This window comes from Meleagris gallopavo, chromosome 2 (genome assembly GCF_905368555.1).
Source record: "Meleagris gallopavo chromosome 2, MGAL_WU_HG_1.1, whole genome shotgun sequence".
In the NCBI taxonomy this organism is placed as follows: Eukaryota; Metazoa; Chordata; class Aves; order Galliformes; family Phasianidae; genus Meleagris; species Meleagris gallopavo.
In genome coordinates, this window is record NC_139405.1 from 106905094 (window position 1) to 106919812 (window position 14719).

The following is a 14719-nucleotide window of genomic DNA, read 5'->3' on the forward strand; positions in this document are numbered from 1 at the left end:
CAGCTTGTTTGTGATTTTGAGGTCTTTTTTGCACTGCTTAGGTTTCTGCTGCTTTTTATGAATTTAATTTTCTCTCTGACCAGCAGAAAAGAGTTCTAAATGAGTTTTCTTCAGAACCTTGCAGGAAGGTATTTCTGCTGTAACTCTGTTGAAGCGCATGGTTCGGACACAATCATGGTCTCTCTTGTCCACTCCTACAGTGGCTCAATGACACAATGAATTTCTCTCAGGGATGAAAGAGTGGTGTCTTTGTTTTTGCTTTGCAGGATCCACGGTAGAACTCTGATGCTGTACTTGTTAAGAGATTTAGAGGCGCTCAGCTGTGCTTTGTTTCTTCCCACACCCCAGGGGGGTGATTATCTTTGATTATCTCATGATAAGAGCCTCCTTGTCATAATTTACATCTTAATTTATGTAATTCTCCCTTTAATAATGATGTCTCTTTAATATCAATTAAAACTTTATGACACTAATTTAATGGGAACAGTGGATATTTCTCTCTGCTTCCCTTACAGTTTTTGAATGTGGTGCTTTAAACCAGTGTGCTCTGGAAATATCAGGGCATTTCAGTACTGGGGCTTTGATCAATTAACACACTATGAGCAGGGCCAGATCCAGGGTCTATAGAAAGAGAAAAAGGGAAAGACTTCAAATAGCCTCTTCCACGCTTTCGTAAAGAAACTCAGTGCTGGTGTGGGGCTCTTTGAGGAATAGCATCTCTTTTTGAAAATATGGAAGGTTTGAGATGTGGCACACACTAGAGGAGGAATTACCATCTCATACCCTTCTTCTGTGTACTAATCATGAAAAATGATAGAAATGGTGGAAGAACCCACAAGTACAAGCTGAAAACCTACAAATCTGATTTCTTACCAGCAGCACGATGATTTCTGCTTAGCAGTGATGTAGAAGGAGATGGCACAAAGACCAGGACCACTACACCAGGTGTTCTGCTCTAACAGGAGTGGTGGAGATGCTGTCTCTTAATTAGACTAAGGATAACACCACCCCTTTGAAGTGACAGACTATTTCTAAAAGTCCATTCCATTCTAAATTTTGCATTCTAGAGAATGCTTTCACACTGGACTGATTGCTCCCTTGATTCTCTATCATAACTTTTGTGAGTTGTTTTCCTAAACTATTTACTGGCCTCAGAAATGGCATCACATGTTCCTGACAGCTTTCTCCTCCAGACTACCCCTGGCTTTGAATACTTCTTTCTTCCCAGCCTGTCTTCAGGATAAATGGACAGAGAATGCACTCACCCTCGCTGTCATGGACCACAGCCACCATGAAATCTAGTTTCTGTTTTATGTTCCTCAACACTTGTGGTTTTGCTCACATGTTATGCTTTTTCCTGTCTCTTGCTGATCTATTTAATTTCTTATTGTTCTGATATACCCTGAATTCAACCAGAGCTTTGAAGAGAGTCCAGCTTAAACTATCCCCACCCACCCCAATCACAGGAAGTATTCTATGTCTTAGCAGTCAGATTTTTCTTGTAACATCAATTAGGATAATTGGCTTTATAAAGTATGGAAATCTCTTGCCTGATGGAGAAGACAAAGTAAAGCCAAAGAGGCAGTATAGTGCATTCTCCCTTGCAAAGTCCAACTTTTCCCAGTAGCCAATGGCCAGACAAAGCAAACAAAGCCATTGCTGCCCTGAAAGAAACACTATTGCATACTATACATAGTGATGTTATTTATTAAATTATTACAAGTTGTGACACAACAGGTAATACGTGTCCTTCAAATAGCACAAGCTACCTGAGAACCAAAGGCCTGAGTGCAGTCATCTTATATCACAGCTACTGCATGCTGAGTTAATCAGGCTTGGGCATCCACATGTTGAGTTGTTTCCCAGTGCTCTTCATTTCTTCATGGCAGGATAAGACCTGTATGTCAGCAGGACTGAAAACTCCCAAAAGATTCCAGCTATTCGTCTCCAACACAGCTTTCAGAAACTTTGATATGAGCACTTGCACAGCAATCAGGACCTGCTCAGGCTGTTACCAAGGGCAGGGTGAGTATAACTTACACTTGTTTAGCAGTGTTTGCACAGTTGTTGCACTTCAGATTCATCTATTTAGAAATTCTTAGCTTCCATAATCACTGATAGATGTTTCAGCTGTATCCTGGAACGAGTACAGTGCAATGATGAAGAATACCTGTTTGGTTTCAGTCATCTTATCACTATGTTTCCTATAGGTAACTTATCCAGGACTAGGTTTTGGTTTGTATGTGTGTTTCCCCTACGTCTCAATGCAGTAAATATTTTCAGAATCATTGCTCTTGATGCTTCACTTCCCCAGTGGGGATACCAACCCAACAGCTCTTGCCCTTTCACAGGGAGGTGGGCCATAGGATGGTGATATGTAGCTACAGGATGAATACTATGCATATTGTGCAGCACAGATGAACTGAGAAACCATATCATATGATGATATGCATAACAACCATCAATCAGTAATATTTAACCCTCTGCATTTTGCTGACTTTGCTGGACTGCTCTGCTTTATGTGCACTTAGGGTCATGTTGCTAGTTATCCAAATTATCTCCCTGTGAAATAGCTTCATCATTTAGTTGGAACCACATATCACATGTTTTTTTTTTTGAGACAAAGGTAGCCTTATTTTAGAACTGATTTCATTTCCTCAATGGGACGTAGAAATGGGTTTTTACACTCTGACTTGTTGCGTCTTCATTTTGGGAGGTAACATTTCAAGAGTGAGGATTTTTTAATAGCTATGACACATCCTTGCAGAATTTTACCAAGCTACTACCTCAGGCCAGCCTAAACCTTAGGTGAATTTGCCTAAGATAACGTATGTAAACGAAGCATCCTTTTGAGCTTTGAAGAAGTACCCAAAGGCTCTTTGAAGAGTGTTCCAACTGCAATTACCTCTTAAATATATTTATATATAAACGTATACTGCCCTACAATAACATAAGAGAGAAAAAGACTTCAGGAGCTGAGATCAAAGGACAGGAGGAATAGTAAAATCTGACTCAGAGAAGCTACAACTGACAGTATGCTAGGTAAATAGTAACCAAATGAGGCACATGGATACTCATGCCAAAACTGACTTGTTCCGGTTGATAGGGCAATAATTTTCTGTCATTTCTGGAAATATTCATGTGTTCAAAACCTTTCTGTGCTTTAGCTCACATGAATATTCTTCCTTGCTGAATCCATCTGTGTTAACAGTTGTGAAAACATACTCCAGCCACTCTTTTCAGCCAAGGCTTTACTGTGCCAGGTGCTATACATATGAACATGTTATTTACACATATACATAAGCAGCCCTTATCTCTTACAAAGAGAGCAGAAAGGATCTACAAGAATCACTGTTTTGGGGACACTAGCTTTTGGCACTGAGACTTAAGAAAAGGTGTTTGGAGTCACTCAGGAGATGCTGATGCAGCAGCACCTGGATCAGACAACAGGATCCTGGCCAGTACATAGCAAACATCTTTTTTGTTCCTTTTATTTATTTATCATTTTTCTGAATCCCACCTCTTTTTGAATCAGTAGTCACACTTCCAAGGTGATGATAAAGCAAAACTAATCTCTTTTTCTTCTGTCTTTGTTTCTAAACTGCCGTTTGTTCCTCCCAGGTGGGTTTACAGTGAGACTTGAGCATCTGACCTTCACCAACTCACCTTTCCAAGTGTCCTTCCCCTTTCCACATGCTGCCATTCTTGAGGATCTCGATGGCTCTGTCACTGGGAAGGAAGGAAGTCATATTCTCCCGTATACAGACATCCTTGTGGCTTCATGCACAACCAGTGCCAATTTCAGCCAAGCTTTGGGTGGCTGTGTATGCAGCAAGGACCTTGTTTTCCACCGTATGTCTCTTCACTTGTAAGTAAGAAAGCTACTTTTGAAAATCTGGCATGGATGTCACTTGTTATGTTCTATATTGTATTATATATCTAAGGTGATTGCAGCGAGTGTGAGGTTGGTCTCCTCTCACTGGTGACAGGAAGAGGGGAAATGGCCTCAAGCTGTGCCAGGGGAGGTTTAGGTTGGATATCAGGAAACACTTCTTTACAGAAAGGGTTGTTAAGCACTGGAATAGGTTCCTCAGGGAGGTGGTTGAGTCATCATCCCTGTATTTGATTAAAAACCATTTTGGATGTGGTGCTCGGGGACATGATTTAGTGGTGGGTTGTTACTTAGGGTAATATGGTTAGGTTGTGGTTGGACTTGATGATCTTTAAGGTCTTTTCCAACCTGAGCAATTCTGTGATTCTGTATTGACATAAGATAGACTCTGCTGCTGTCTGCATGATCCCTTTGCTGAGGCTACTTGTTCTTGCCCAGGCAGTTCCCATGGCATGGCTTGAGAGAGAGGATAGGGACCATTTCCAATGGGCAATTTGGGCGTAGTCATCATGGCTTTGAGGAGGAGAACTCACATGTATGGACAACTATAGAAAAAGTATAAATATTCCTTGGCCTCCAGGCCAGACAGCTCTCTTTGGTTTAATTTATTTACTAATTTAGAAATGGCCTGCTCATATTTAATTTATTTTTCTGAAGTTCTCAGCAAGCTGCTCACCCCGTGTTACCTTGGTTTTCCACCTGTAATCTCGGTCCTGTCTGGAGCCAGGACATTATGTTGTTCTTTGTACATCGTTACACTGACCTTTAAGTGGAGGTTGTGGTATATTGCTGTTTTGTCTCTCTTCAGCTTACCAGAAGAATATAAATGGGCATTTGTAGAACTGGGAATGTGGCTCAATGTGGTCAGGGTGAGACTGATGGCTGAGCCTCAGCCAAAATCAGAAATTTAGTGAGTGAACTGGAAACTTTGCCAAGATCTTCTGACTGCTGAAATATAAAATAGCCACAGATTATGAGAACACCACCCCTGGTGAGGAGATGCAGTCTTAAAATAATAATAATAATTTTAATTTAATTAGAGTCTAAGTCATGGTCTGAGAGCATTTCCTCTTATGCTCATTGTGAGAGATTTCCCCCCAAATTCCCAAAGAATGGGTGGTCATGAATAGATTGTTTTTTCACGTCTTCAGCAGAATATTTCTGGCATCGTGTTTCATTTCTGTGTTAGTTTCATGAAATATTGGGTTTGTGTATTATATTTTCTACTAAAACTAGATTCAGCGTTTTATTATTGCACAGTCCCATCTCTCATACAATAAGCAGCCATGTGGTATGGAACATACAATAACTTCATGATATATCTAGTTAAAAGAAAACTTTCTGTCACTCTGTTGTAGCCATGCCTTTCTTACACACCTCAAAAGCTCTTTGTGGTCTTTCATTTTGCTTTTCTTTGTTTTCTGTGAGGTAAGTGTAGACAATTCACATCAGCAAACCTTATTAAGACTGACCCAGATCACAACATAAGCATTTTTTTTTTCTATATGATTATAGATTACCATCAATATTATGGCATCAGAAAGTGGTAGAAGGGGGATAGGAAACTCAAGAGTCAACTTTTGTAATTGTGAGAGACAGAGCTTTCTTGGCAACTAGATAATTGCTCTTCTGAAGTAGATGAGATACTAGTTCCCACTTGATTGTGATAACACCTCTGTTTATATACTGAAATAAAAATAATATTTTTTTATCTTAGTAAACGATCATGGAACCCAAAGCATAAGTGAATTAATCACTTTACAGATGAGAGCAACTGCAGTAAAACAGTGATGTAGTTCCCAGAGCTCATTCAGCACTCAAAAATTACTGGAATGATTTGGCAGGTGAGCCAAAAACTCAGTATGAGCAAATTCAAATTGAGTCAAAGGCATATACACTTAGATGTCATCCTGAAGTACATGTGGTCACCATGTGGGCACTAATGTGTCCTAATGCAGGTAATTCCTCCTTGCATCAAAAGGTAGTTAAGGAGCAAATGGGTTTGAGTCCTGATCTACACTTTATCTTCCCTATAAATTTCTTGAGAGTTTTGGGTAAATCGTATCAAGGGAATCAGGCACTTCTCAGCCAACCTTTCTTTCCTTTTATAATTATTCATCTACATGAGCTGAGAGTCAACCCAAGTCAAAGATAATCAGCAGTCTCAGTAGCAGAGATCAGCGTTCAGCCTGGGAGACAGAGCATCCTGTCTGTGCTGCTTCCAGATCCTCTTTCCTGAGCAGCTCCTACCAGCCAAGCCACTGTCATGTTTAGGTGACTGTATGAACACAAGCAGCAGCTCTTCTGAGCAGTGAGTCGGAGATGCCTTGCTCCAAAAAGGAGTTGGTGGAGAAGAAAGGTGGAAAGTGAAGGGAGCTGGAGAGTCTGAAGAATGCAGGTCAGTTAGTAAACTATGACATGACTATGAAAGGGTGGGGTAGGAAAGGAAAGGAAAGGGTGAATTTTGTCCAGATGTATTTGAAGAGTGTTTGCAATAAAACAGGAATTGTTTGGGATTAGTATAACAAAACATGACTGGGAGCAATTGGCAGCAGTTGAGCAGACAGAAGAAGAAAGATAGGCTGGGTGACAGGAAGGTTTTCCTAGCAATGCAGTCTCTTGGACTCATCTCAATAAAAGGATGAAAGTACTGTTGCTTGGATTTCTTTAGTTTCTGATGAGCAAAGAATTAAACGTAGCTCTGAAAGTAATCTTTCCGTGGTGCTCTACCAGCCCAGGAGTACATAACCTGTCAAATCTGCAGATTGCTAGTTCCTCGTTGTGCTTCATTAGGCTCCTAGTTGTTCCTCACCGTTTGTGCTAAGTCCCTGCAGCTGGGAAGATGAGGGGCTGTGAAAACCATGGGTGAAAAATGGGATGTGAAGCAGTAAGTCCAGGCTTTAAGATTGGGAAGCACATTTGCTCACTTCAGTCAGACTGAAGTGTCAATGTAACAGAATCCTCACTTTGATATGAACTCACTCTGAACAAGGAGATTATTTCAGGCAATAGCAATTAAATAATTGCTTGGTAGCCCTCTCTTGGTGCAGGTCTTTGTGCTCCTGAATAAAAAGTGTGGGGGGCTTGGCATGTTTATTTGCTTCCCCCTGAAGACTGGACTCCAGATCCAAAAACAAAAATCCAGATCCAAAAGTCTGAGGGAGGATTTTGCAAGAGAAGTCCTGGTATGGCAAGATGGTTGGTCAGAGAACTAAACAGCATCTGATGGTCCTGTTTGGGAAGGAGTTTGGACCAGACGACCCCTCGGGATTCATCCCCAAGTTCAACCATTCTGTGATTTACTCACACAGGAGGAAGACAGCTTGGCACAGCGTAGTTACCATTATCTCAGCAGCCTCAGGCTCATTCCCTGACTTTGAGGACAACCAGCAAGGCCTGGCCACAGCTGTCTTATAGACCTTCTTAGTCTTCAAAAGATCACGGAAGTTGTATCTGTGCTACCTTTTAGGAAAGTTCCCATTTGGGATCTGTCTAGGAGAGGATTGGTTGACACAAGCCCAAAGCAGAATGTAGACACCCAACTGTCCATCTGTTCTGTCTAATTTACCAGGGTATAATAGCATGTTGGCACCATCTTTTCCACAAGATGCGTCTGGAAAATGTCTGAGTTTTTTATTTTATTTTATTTTTTGAGGGAAACCTTGGGAACCCATTTTTGTTGTTATAGAAGACAAGAATGTTAAGCAGTTACTGACTCCCTGTCTTGAATTACTTCACTCAACAACTTCCAGAGCAACAGGAATCCGTTTCCAAATTTGCATTGCTGTAACAATGCCTTCTCCACGAAGTCCAGTTGAAAGTTAAACTAATGTGTCACTTAAACACTCTTTAAAGAGGGTTTTTATGTCTTTTAAAAATGTAATTGAAGCTTATAAAAGTCTTTATAAATTTATATGTGGGAAAGTTATTGAGTAATCTGAAGAACAGCTTATGCCATGGCACAGTGCAGCATGGCTGCAGGCTAGATACGGCTGCTCCAAATGCCACCGCTACCCATATTATAGAGAAAATATGAGTCTCTATTAATATTAAAACAAATTTTCATTAAAAAATTGTCATAACATGATTAAGTGACTTTGAAAGTTTCTTCACATTATGCATAATTTTTACAAGAGGAGTGCATTAGAATAATGGGCAGCCAGGCAGCACCTCGTGGCCAAGAGGATTCCAAACACTGCAACCTCGTGTACCAGGAGGAAGTTTGCCTCTTGTTCCCTTTCATTGGCTTTTCCCTCCTCCCTGCAGAAAGCTGGGTCTTGCTCAGCACCAGTCATGTCATTTGAGCCTTTTATTGTTTCCCTCTTCTTAGTCTGCTGCAGAGGAAAAGATTAACTTCTTCTTTATAGCCTTAATTCTTAAATCTGGTCTAATATCCTCTCCTGTAGTGCATGCATTCAGTTGCTGCACACCCAGCCGTTGCTGATGGGTTAGAGTGAAAAGAATAGCATACCCCCTACGTCTGGGTCTTTGAGTCTTGAAGAGAGTTCAAACAGTTACTCTCGTTTTGCTTTTCCTTTGATATTTGCTTACTGTGGTGCCTCCAGATGAACACCCGCCTGCTGTGAAACACCCTTACAGTCACTGTTGTTTTTACTCAATGTGTATGTGCTCAGTTGCTCTCTGGTGGTATAACCTCCCTGCGTACATGATGGGATTCATACACGGGGCAGCATGTGTGCTCAGTTGGCCTCATGGAATAGCCTTTCTCAGTGGCATAACATAGAAGCTAATATTTAAGGGTTAGCTTTTGAGTGTTCAGTCCACAAGCACATCAGCTGAGCTTCAGAGCTTCATCTGTGCCAGCTCACCAAAGAGAGATTTGCTTCCCAGTGCAGGACCTCTTGACATTTGTTTCAGACCTTAGAGTATTTGCAAGAAAGCTGTATCCTGTACAGACTTATAAGTATGCAACACGTGTCCTTGAGCCCAGCCCTCAACTTGGCTATTGGCTCCAATGTTCCTAGGTGCAGAGGGAAGTATTTAGCATCGAGGCAGAGTTTGATAGCCCTGCGCTTTCTTTGCCTGCAATGAAAAGCTATTTGGATGCTTCTTATGGGCTGAGTAGATTCAAGCCACGTCTGCCAACTGGACATGCTATCATAACCAAAGAATTATTAGTCCAAAAATTGCATTAATTTTTTACAGAATTGAGTGGACAATGAGAGTGCTGTAAAAACACGCTCCAAGTACACGCATCCAAATCTTAAGATTCGTGTTGGGTGCTTCAGAACTCCACCTGATGTGGGATAAGTGGAGTGACTAAGCTGCCATCTGCAGGTCTTTGCTATGCTTACACTGCAGAATTGTTTGAGCTGCTTGCTTACCAGCCATATTCCAGCTCAGAATGCATTCCTAATTTTAGTTTTCCTTAAAATACCAGCCTGTAAATTGTAGAAGCTGGGGAACTGATCCTAGAACAGGAATAAGTTAGGAAAACAGAAGCAGCTAGCTTGAAAGCTACCTTAAAAGTTGCCCTCTTAGCTTGTCGTTCACAACCCTTCCAGTTGCTGACATCATCTCAGTTCTTCTGCACTGCAAAGTCAAAAGGCCTATCCCATAATAGCCACTCAGGACTGGGGACAACAATCTTGTTAGTTTCCTGAAGATCTCTGCCTACAAAAGCTCACCGATGATAAAGATTCACAATACAAGTCAGACTTGAAACAAGATGTTTCTCGACAAAGATACGTATATTTACTGAAAGCAGATGAAAATTCAGATTCTTGGCCATTAAAGTGAAATGAACTGTTCCTAGGCCTACCATCAAACATGTAAAGGGTTTGCCGTGGCCATAATTTGGAATTAGCCTACATTTAGCCAACAATAAATGGAACTGTTGCTATAAACATTTGGCGTCCTGTTTGAAGTGAGATGCTGTATTGTTTCCTGTTTTAGGAAAGGGATAATCATAATGGATTATTACACACATCTATCAAACAGAAAGCAGTTAGAGCTAAGCACAGCGTCTGCCTTCGTATGCACAGATATGGACCCTTAGGATAAGGAAGTCAATGGTAAACATAAACAGGAGAGTTAATATTTGCTCTACTTGATGTTGTTGATTGGTTTCACAAATCTTTGGAGGGCCATCTATGCCGAACAGTTGTGCACAATGCACTTGAGCTGCATTGCGTAGCAGTTTGTACGATTACCATTGGTAAACTGTTACTCAGACTGTAAAGTCTTATCTAGCAATCCTGCCATATTTCTAGAGAAAATTGCTCCTTAATTGAAACCTGCTTCGATATAAAAATACAGCCTTTTCAATGAGTCATCCTTTTTTTTTTTTTTCCTCTTACAGTTTGTAAAGGCTTCCAGCGGTTTAAAGTGAGGGTTAATTTTGCATTAAGACCATTGCCTCCTAGTTTCTTTCAAATAAAGCCAGAGGAAGTTCGGGGGAAGGCTCTTTCCTCTGATAATGAAGCTCTCCATGTTAATGATGCGTGCAGGCTCCCTCAGATCCTCTGAATTAGAAATACTTGTGTGTGCGAGCACTACTCTGCTCCATTAACATTAAGGAGAGGTAGATTGGTGGCTATTTAGGGCACAGTGAAATCGCTGGCTATTTAGGGCAAATGGAAATGGTGCTAATTGTGACTGGTAATTCCATTAGTAAAGTACTTCCATTTTGGTGTCTGTTTGGCAGATAGGTGAAAAAACAAGCACAATCCTTTCAAGGGGAGTATAGTATCAAGCTCATTATTTCCTTGTACGAATGTTCTGTGCAGAATTGCATTTTTCATGTTCCCTCCAATTTTTTTGGTGTGTGTGCTGACTCTATGTCAGGAGTAGAGCGTGAAAAGCAAGAATGTGGTGTGCCACGTCAAGAAAATCCCAGATGTTTCAGGCCATGAGATGCCAGGCAATCTTTCTCTGCTGCTCCCTTTTCTTCCAGGTCATGAACAAACTTCCCAATGAAAGTCAGGGAACCCAGACCACCTTGCTATATGCATGAAAAGTATTTTCTTGGGAAAAGTGATTCAAGCAGTCTGATCAGGCTTCTCCAGCAATCATAGATTGGCTTGGGTTGGAAGGGACTCCAAGGATCATCAAGTTCCAGACCCCCATCAATGAAAAGTAAAGAGCAAAATGGCAAGGGTTTACATCACACAGGGGACGTGTCAGACTCTCTGTCTCTTGCTGTGGCATTGTGTACCTTGGTAACTCGATAAGACAATTCTGATGTACAACATAGTTTAATGTTGCACCACACCATGCTTGGCATGCTACTGATGCTAAAAATGTACTCCTGAATACCTGTGCGGGTGCTGATAACTGTAGCAGTAATGTGCTTGTTGTCATTTACTTGCTTAATTAGCAGCCTAATATCCTGGTCTAGCTAATGCCTATAAGAGGAGGTTTATTAGTAGTAGGAAAGCAGTTTAAGCCTTATAAACTCCTTCCAGTCAGTTTCATTGGTCTGCCAATATCTTCTGGTTGAGTGATTCTTTGCTGATTCACGCTTCCCCTGTTTACCACTGCTGTTTCTCAGCTGAATGTTTCCGGGTAATCAGAAAGCCCTTTGCCAACATGACAGTCTCCAGAATAGCAAAGCAAAATTGGAAATGATTTTAAAAGAGGAAAAAACAAAACAATCTGCAGGCAACCCACCTTCAAGGTGCCTGCTACTGTAATTATTGTCCCCTTAGCTGCAAGGAGAGGAGGAACAAATGAGCCCCAAAAATTACAGATACAGTAATCAAATCACATTAAGAGATGACATTTACTTTAGTGTTGCCTGTCTTAAGAAAGAGGCCTGCATCCAGTCTGGACTACTGAGTAACGTTCTAAAATACCTAGTTTTGGTATAGTACTCTGAGAATGAGAAATACTCCTTCAGATATGCTAAAAAGACTTTTTATTTTTAGCTCAGTGTCAGCTCAAATGCCAAAACTAAGTGGACTAAAGGTGAAACGGCCAACTTGCCTCGATTCTGCAGCAGCATTTGATTCATTCATAAATCTGCTGCGTTCATCTTTATGTCAGAATCATGGCCCCAAGGTACCTTGGCAAGCCAGCAAGGCTTCTCCACAGCTGAGAATGAGATCTGAAGTCCTGGGACATTTATCTCTAGCAATTCCCTATGCACAAAATGTAGAAGAGGCAGGTATGACCTTAGTTCAGTGCCAAAAATAAGAGCTAAAATTCCAGCTACTGTTATGTCACTCTTCCTACATCTTTCATTTATCGCATGGACCTGGGTGTTGTGTACTATTTTGACTGAAACAGTATTTTAGCACCTTCAATTTTGAAGATTAACCATTATTTTTCTGTTGACATTTAATGGAAGTGGCATGATTCTCTTACAGAATAAGCCTGTCCAGGTTGCTTTGCGTGTCAACAGGGCCCTCTGTGATGTCTTCCATGGTATGAAAACACAAAGACATTCTAAGTCTTAATTCCAGAGGCAGAGCAGTAGCACAGTCTAGCTAACCAGAGCATAATTTCAGCCATAGTTTCCATCAGTTTCAAGAGCTGTTGCAGGAATGCAAGATGTTGAGGACTAGAATATAGGTCTTTGTATTGAAGCAGTTTCTAATCAGATGATGAATCAAACGTGGATATTCAGTGTCTGAACATCAAAAGGGTTAACTGCCTTTCATCTTTATCAAAGAATCATTCAGGTTAGAAAAGACCTCCAAGATCCCCAAGCCCAACCCCAGCCCACCCCACCATGCCCACTGACCACGTCTCTCAGTGCCACATCCTCACAGTTCTGAAACATCTCCAGGGTGACCCCACCACCTCCCTGAGTAGCTGTGCCACTGCATCACCACTCTTTCTAAGGAGCAATGTTCCCTGATATCCAACCTTATCCTTTCCTTTGTGTAGTTTGTTGGTTTCAACAAGCCAATTCCTGAAAGCTGAGTGTTCTGTATTTTTAGATATTACGATACACAACCTAGCAGCCTGGGGAAATTAGCAGTCTTCCTAGTAAGAATCTCAAAAATCAAGGTCAGTTTAGCATAATTTGAAAAAAAAAGTCCATGTGCAGGAAAATGGTGGAGTTTGCCCCTGAAGAGAAAGCATTGTAAAATTTTTGCCATACTCAAGACTGGTAGTTACGTCCATTTCAACCTCAATTCATGATATAATTACTACTGTTGATGGATATTACTATCATTGATAGTGTTGAGTTTTTTCCTCTGAGTAATTCAAGAGTGGAAAGTACTAGTGAAAAACAGAAACGGTGTTAAGTTCTCATCTGGATGCTGAGAGACAGCGTATACTTACTACAGTATTCAAATAAAAATTAAACTGTAAAGGTTGCAAAATGACAAAGATGAGTAACAAAAAGTGATCATATTCTATTTTTCCTCCAGAAGAGAGGCTCCAGAGATTCCCTACAATTTAACTGTGATTGACAGTAGGAATAAGACAACCACAGTCAATTATGTCCCTGACACTCTCTCAAACCTACATGGCTGGATGTGTCTGCTCCTGGATAAAGAGACATATACACTGACATTCGACAGCCCTTTGGTCAGCAAGCAGCTCCAGGTAACACAGGCATTTTTGTAATTTCTAAATTTTAATTAGAGGAGATAATCATGCATTCTTCTTTCTGGATGGGCAGAGAGAAAGTCTCTTTACATTTATAAGCAGAGCTCAAATACGATGACCTAATTCTGAAGCCCTCAGAAGTAACCTGGAATAGGAATAAGGTTTTGAATGTAGTAGACTAAAGTGTGGTGTGAAGAAATTAACAAAATTCATATTATCTTAAGATGTCATAAAGCATAGTTTTCTGAAGGTATTATTCCTCTGTATCTTTTAAGGTGACAAAGGGAGTTGATTTTATCGTCATCATCTCCTATTTAATTTTACCTACTCAGTTCCAGAGATCTCAATGCGTATTGCTCAGAAAAGTCTTTTGCCCATGTGGAACACCATCCACTTTATTCCTCTTATACTACAATCTGTAGAACTCTAATCACAGAGACAGACACGTTTATTTTGGTTCCTCCTCTAGTATTCAGTCACATTTAGCAACTTCACAACTGGGAATTACTTGCTGGTGGAACACAAGGATCTTCCTGCACAACTTGAGGTTGTGGTGTCCTGTGGGAAAAGGACTGGACAGCCACTCCAATCTCTGCCTTCCTATGGTCATCACAGGAACTGTGACTGGTATCTCGACAGCACACTGAGGAAGCTAACCTACTTGGGTAAGTATGATGGCAGAGCTGAATCTTTTCAATTAAAGCCAGTGGACGCTATGGAGCCTTAGCCATTAGGTCTTGCAATGGCCTTTCAGTAAGTGAGCAGTCCTTCCATAAGACCAGTGAAATAGGTAAGTGTGTGCACATCAGGTCAGTATCCATTTGATGCCCGTTCTATCAAAAACTGGAATGTGTCATTAACAGTGCCTGATGTGGCATCAGTTGAATTTCAATTGGTCTTTTGGAGTGGAAAAAACATTAAATTCTACTAATGATCTCTGGTGACAGCTGGTCCCATATCACACATATCATTTATAAACCATGTGCAGTTTATCCAGGATGAGCCCTCTGAAGGCAATAGGATTTCACTGTGCAATGCTTTTTCCTGTGATTGTAAACTTTCAAAAGCAACATAGAGTTTTATGTATGAGTGTCAGATTTGTACATTGGATCACAAAGTGTAGTGGTCTCTCCTTTAGAAAGTTCAGGTATTTGATGTTTCCATAATTCCTATTTTCAAGTCACTTTTTTAAAAAAAACTCTAAGTTCTGTATGTAGAAGGAAAAATAATGGTCATTGCAATCAATGATAGCAGAATCTGGAATCACAAAGGCACTTCAGTGAAGTGGAGTTCACTTCATGA

General features: G+C 40.8%; 1 protein-coding gene across 4 annotated transcripts in view; it reads left to right on the top strand.

Moving 5' to 3' along the window:
* PKHD1 (PKHD1 ciliary IPT domain containing fibrocystin/polyductin) overlaps positions 1 to 14719 on the top strand; it is a 288369-nt gene that overhangs the window by 161551 nt on the left and 112099 nt on the right. For all 4 annotated transcript variants that reach the window (XM_085218344.1, XM_085218343.1, XM_085218345.1 and 1 more), the window contains 4 exons: positions 1890 to 2025; positions 3622 to 3868; positions 13237 to 13414; positions 13887 to 14082. In XM_085218344.1, coding sequence (XP_085074470.1) covers positions 1890 to 2025; positions 3622 to 3868; positions 13237 to 13414; positions 13887 to 14082 — 757 coding nt within the window. The remainder of the gene's footprint in view (positions 1 to 1889; positions 2026 to 3621; positions 3869 to 13236; positions 13415 to 13886; positions 14083 to 14719) is intronic.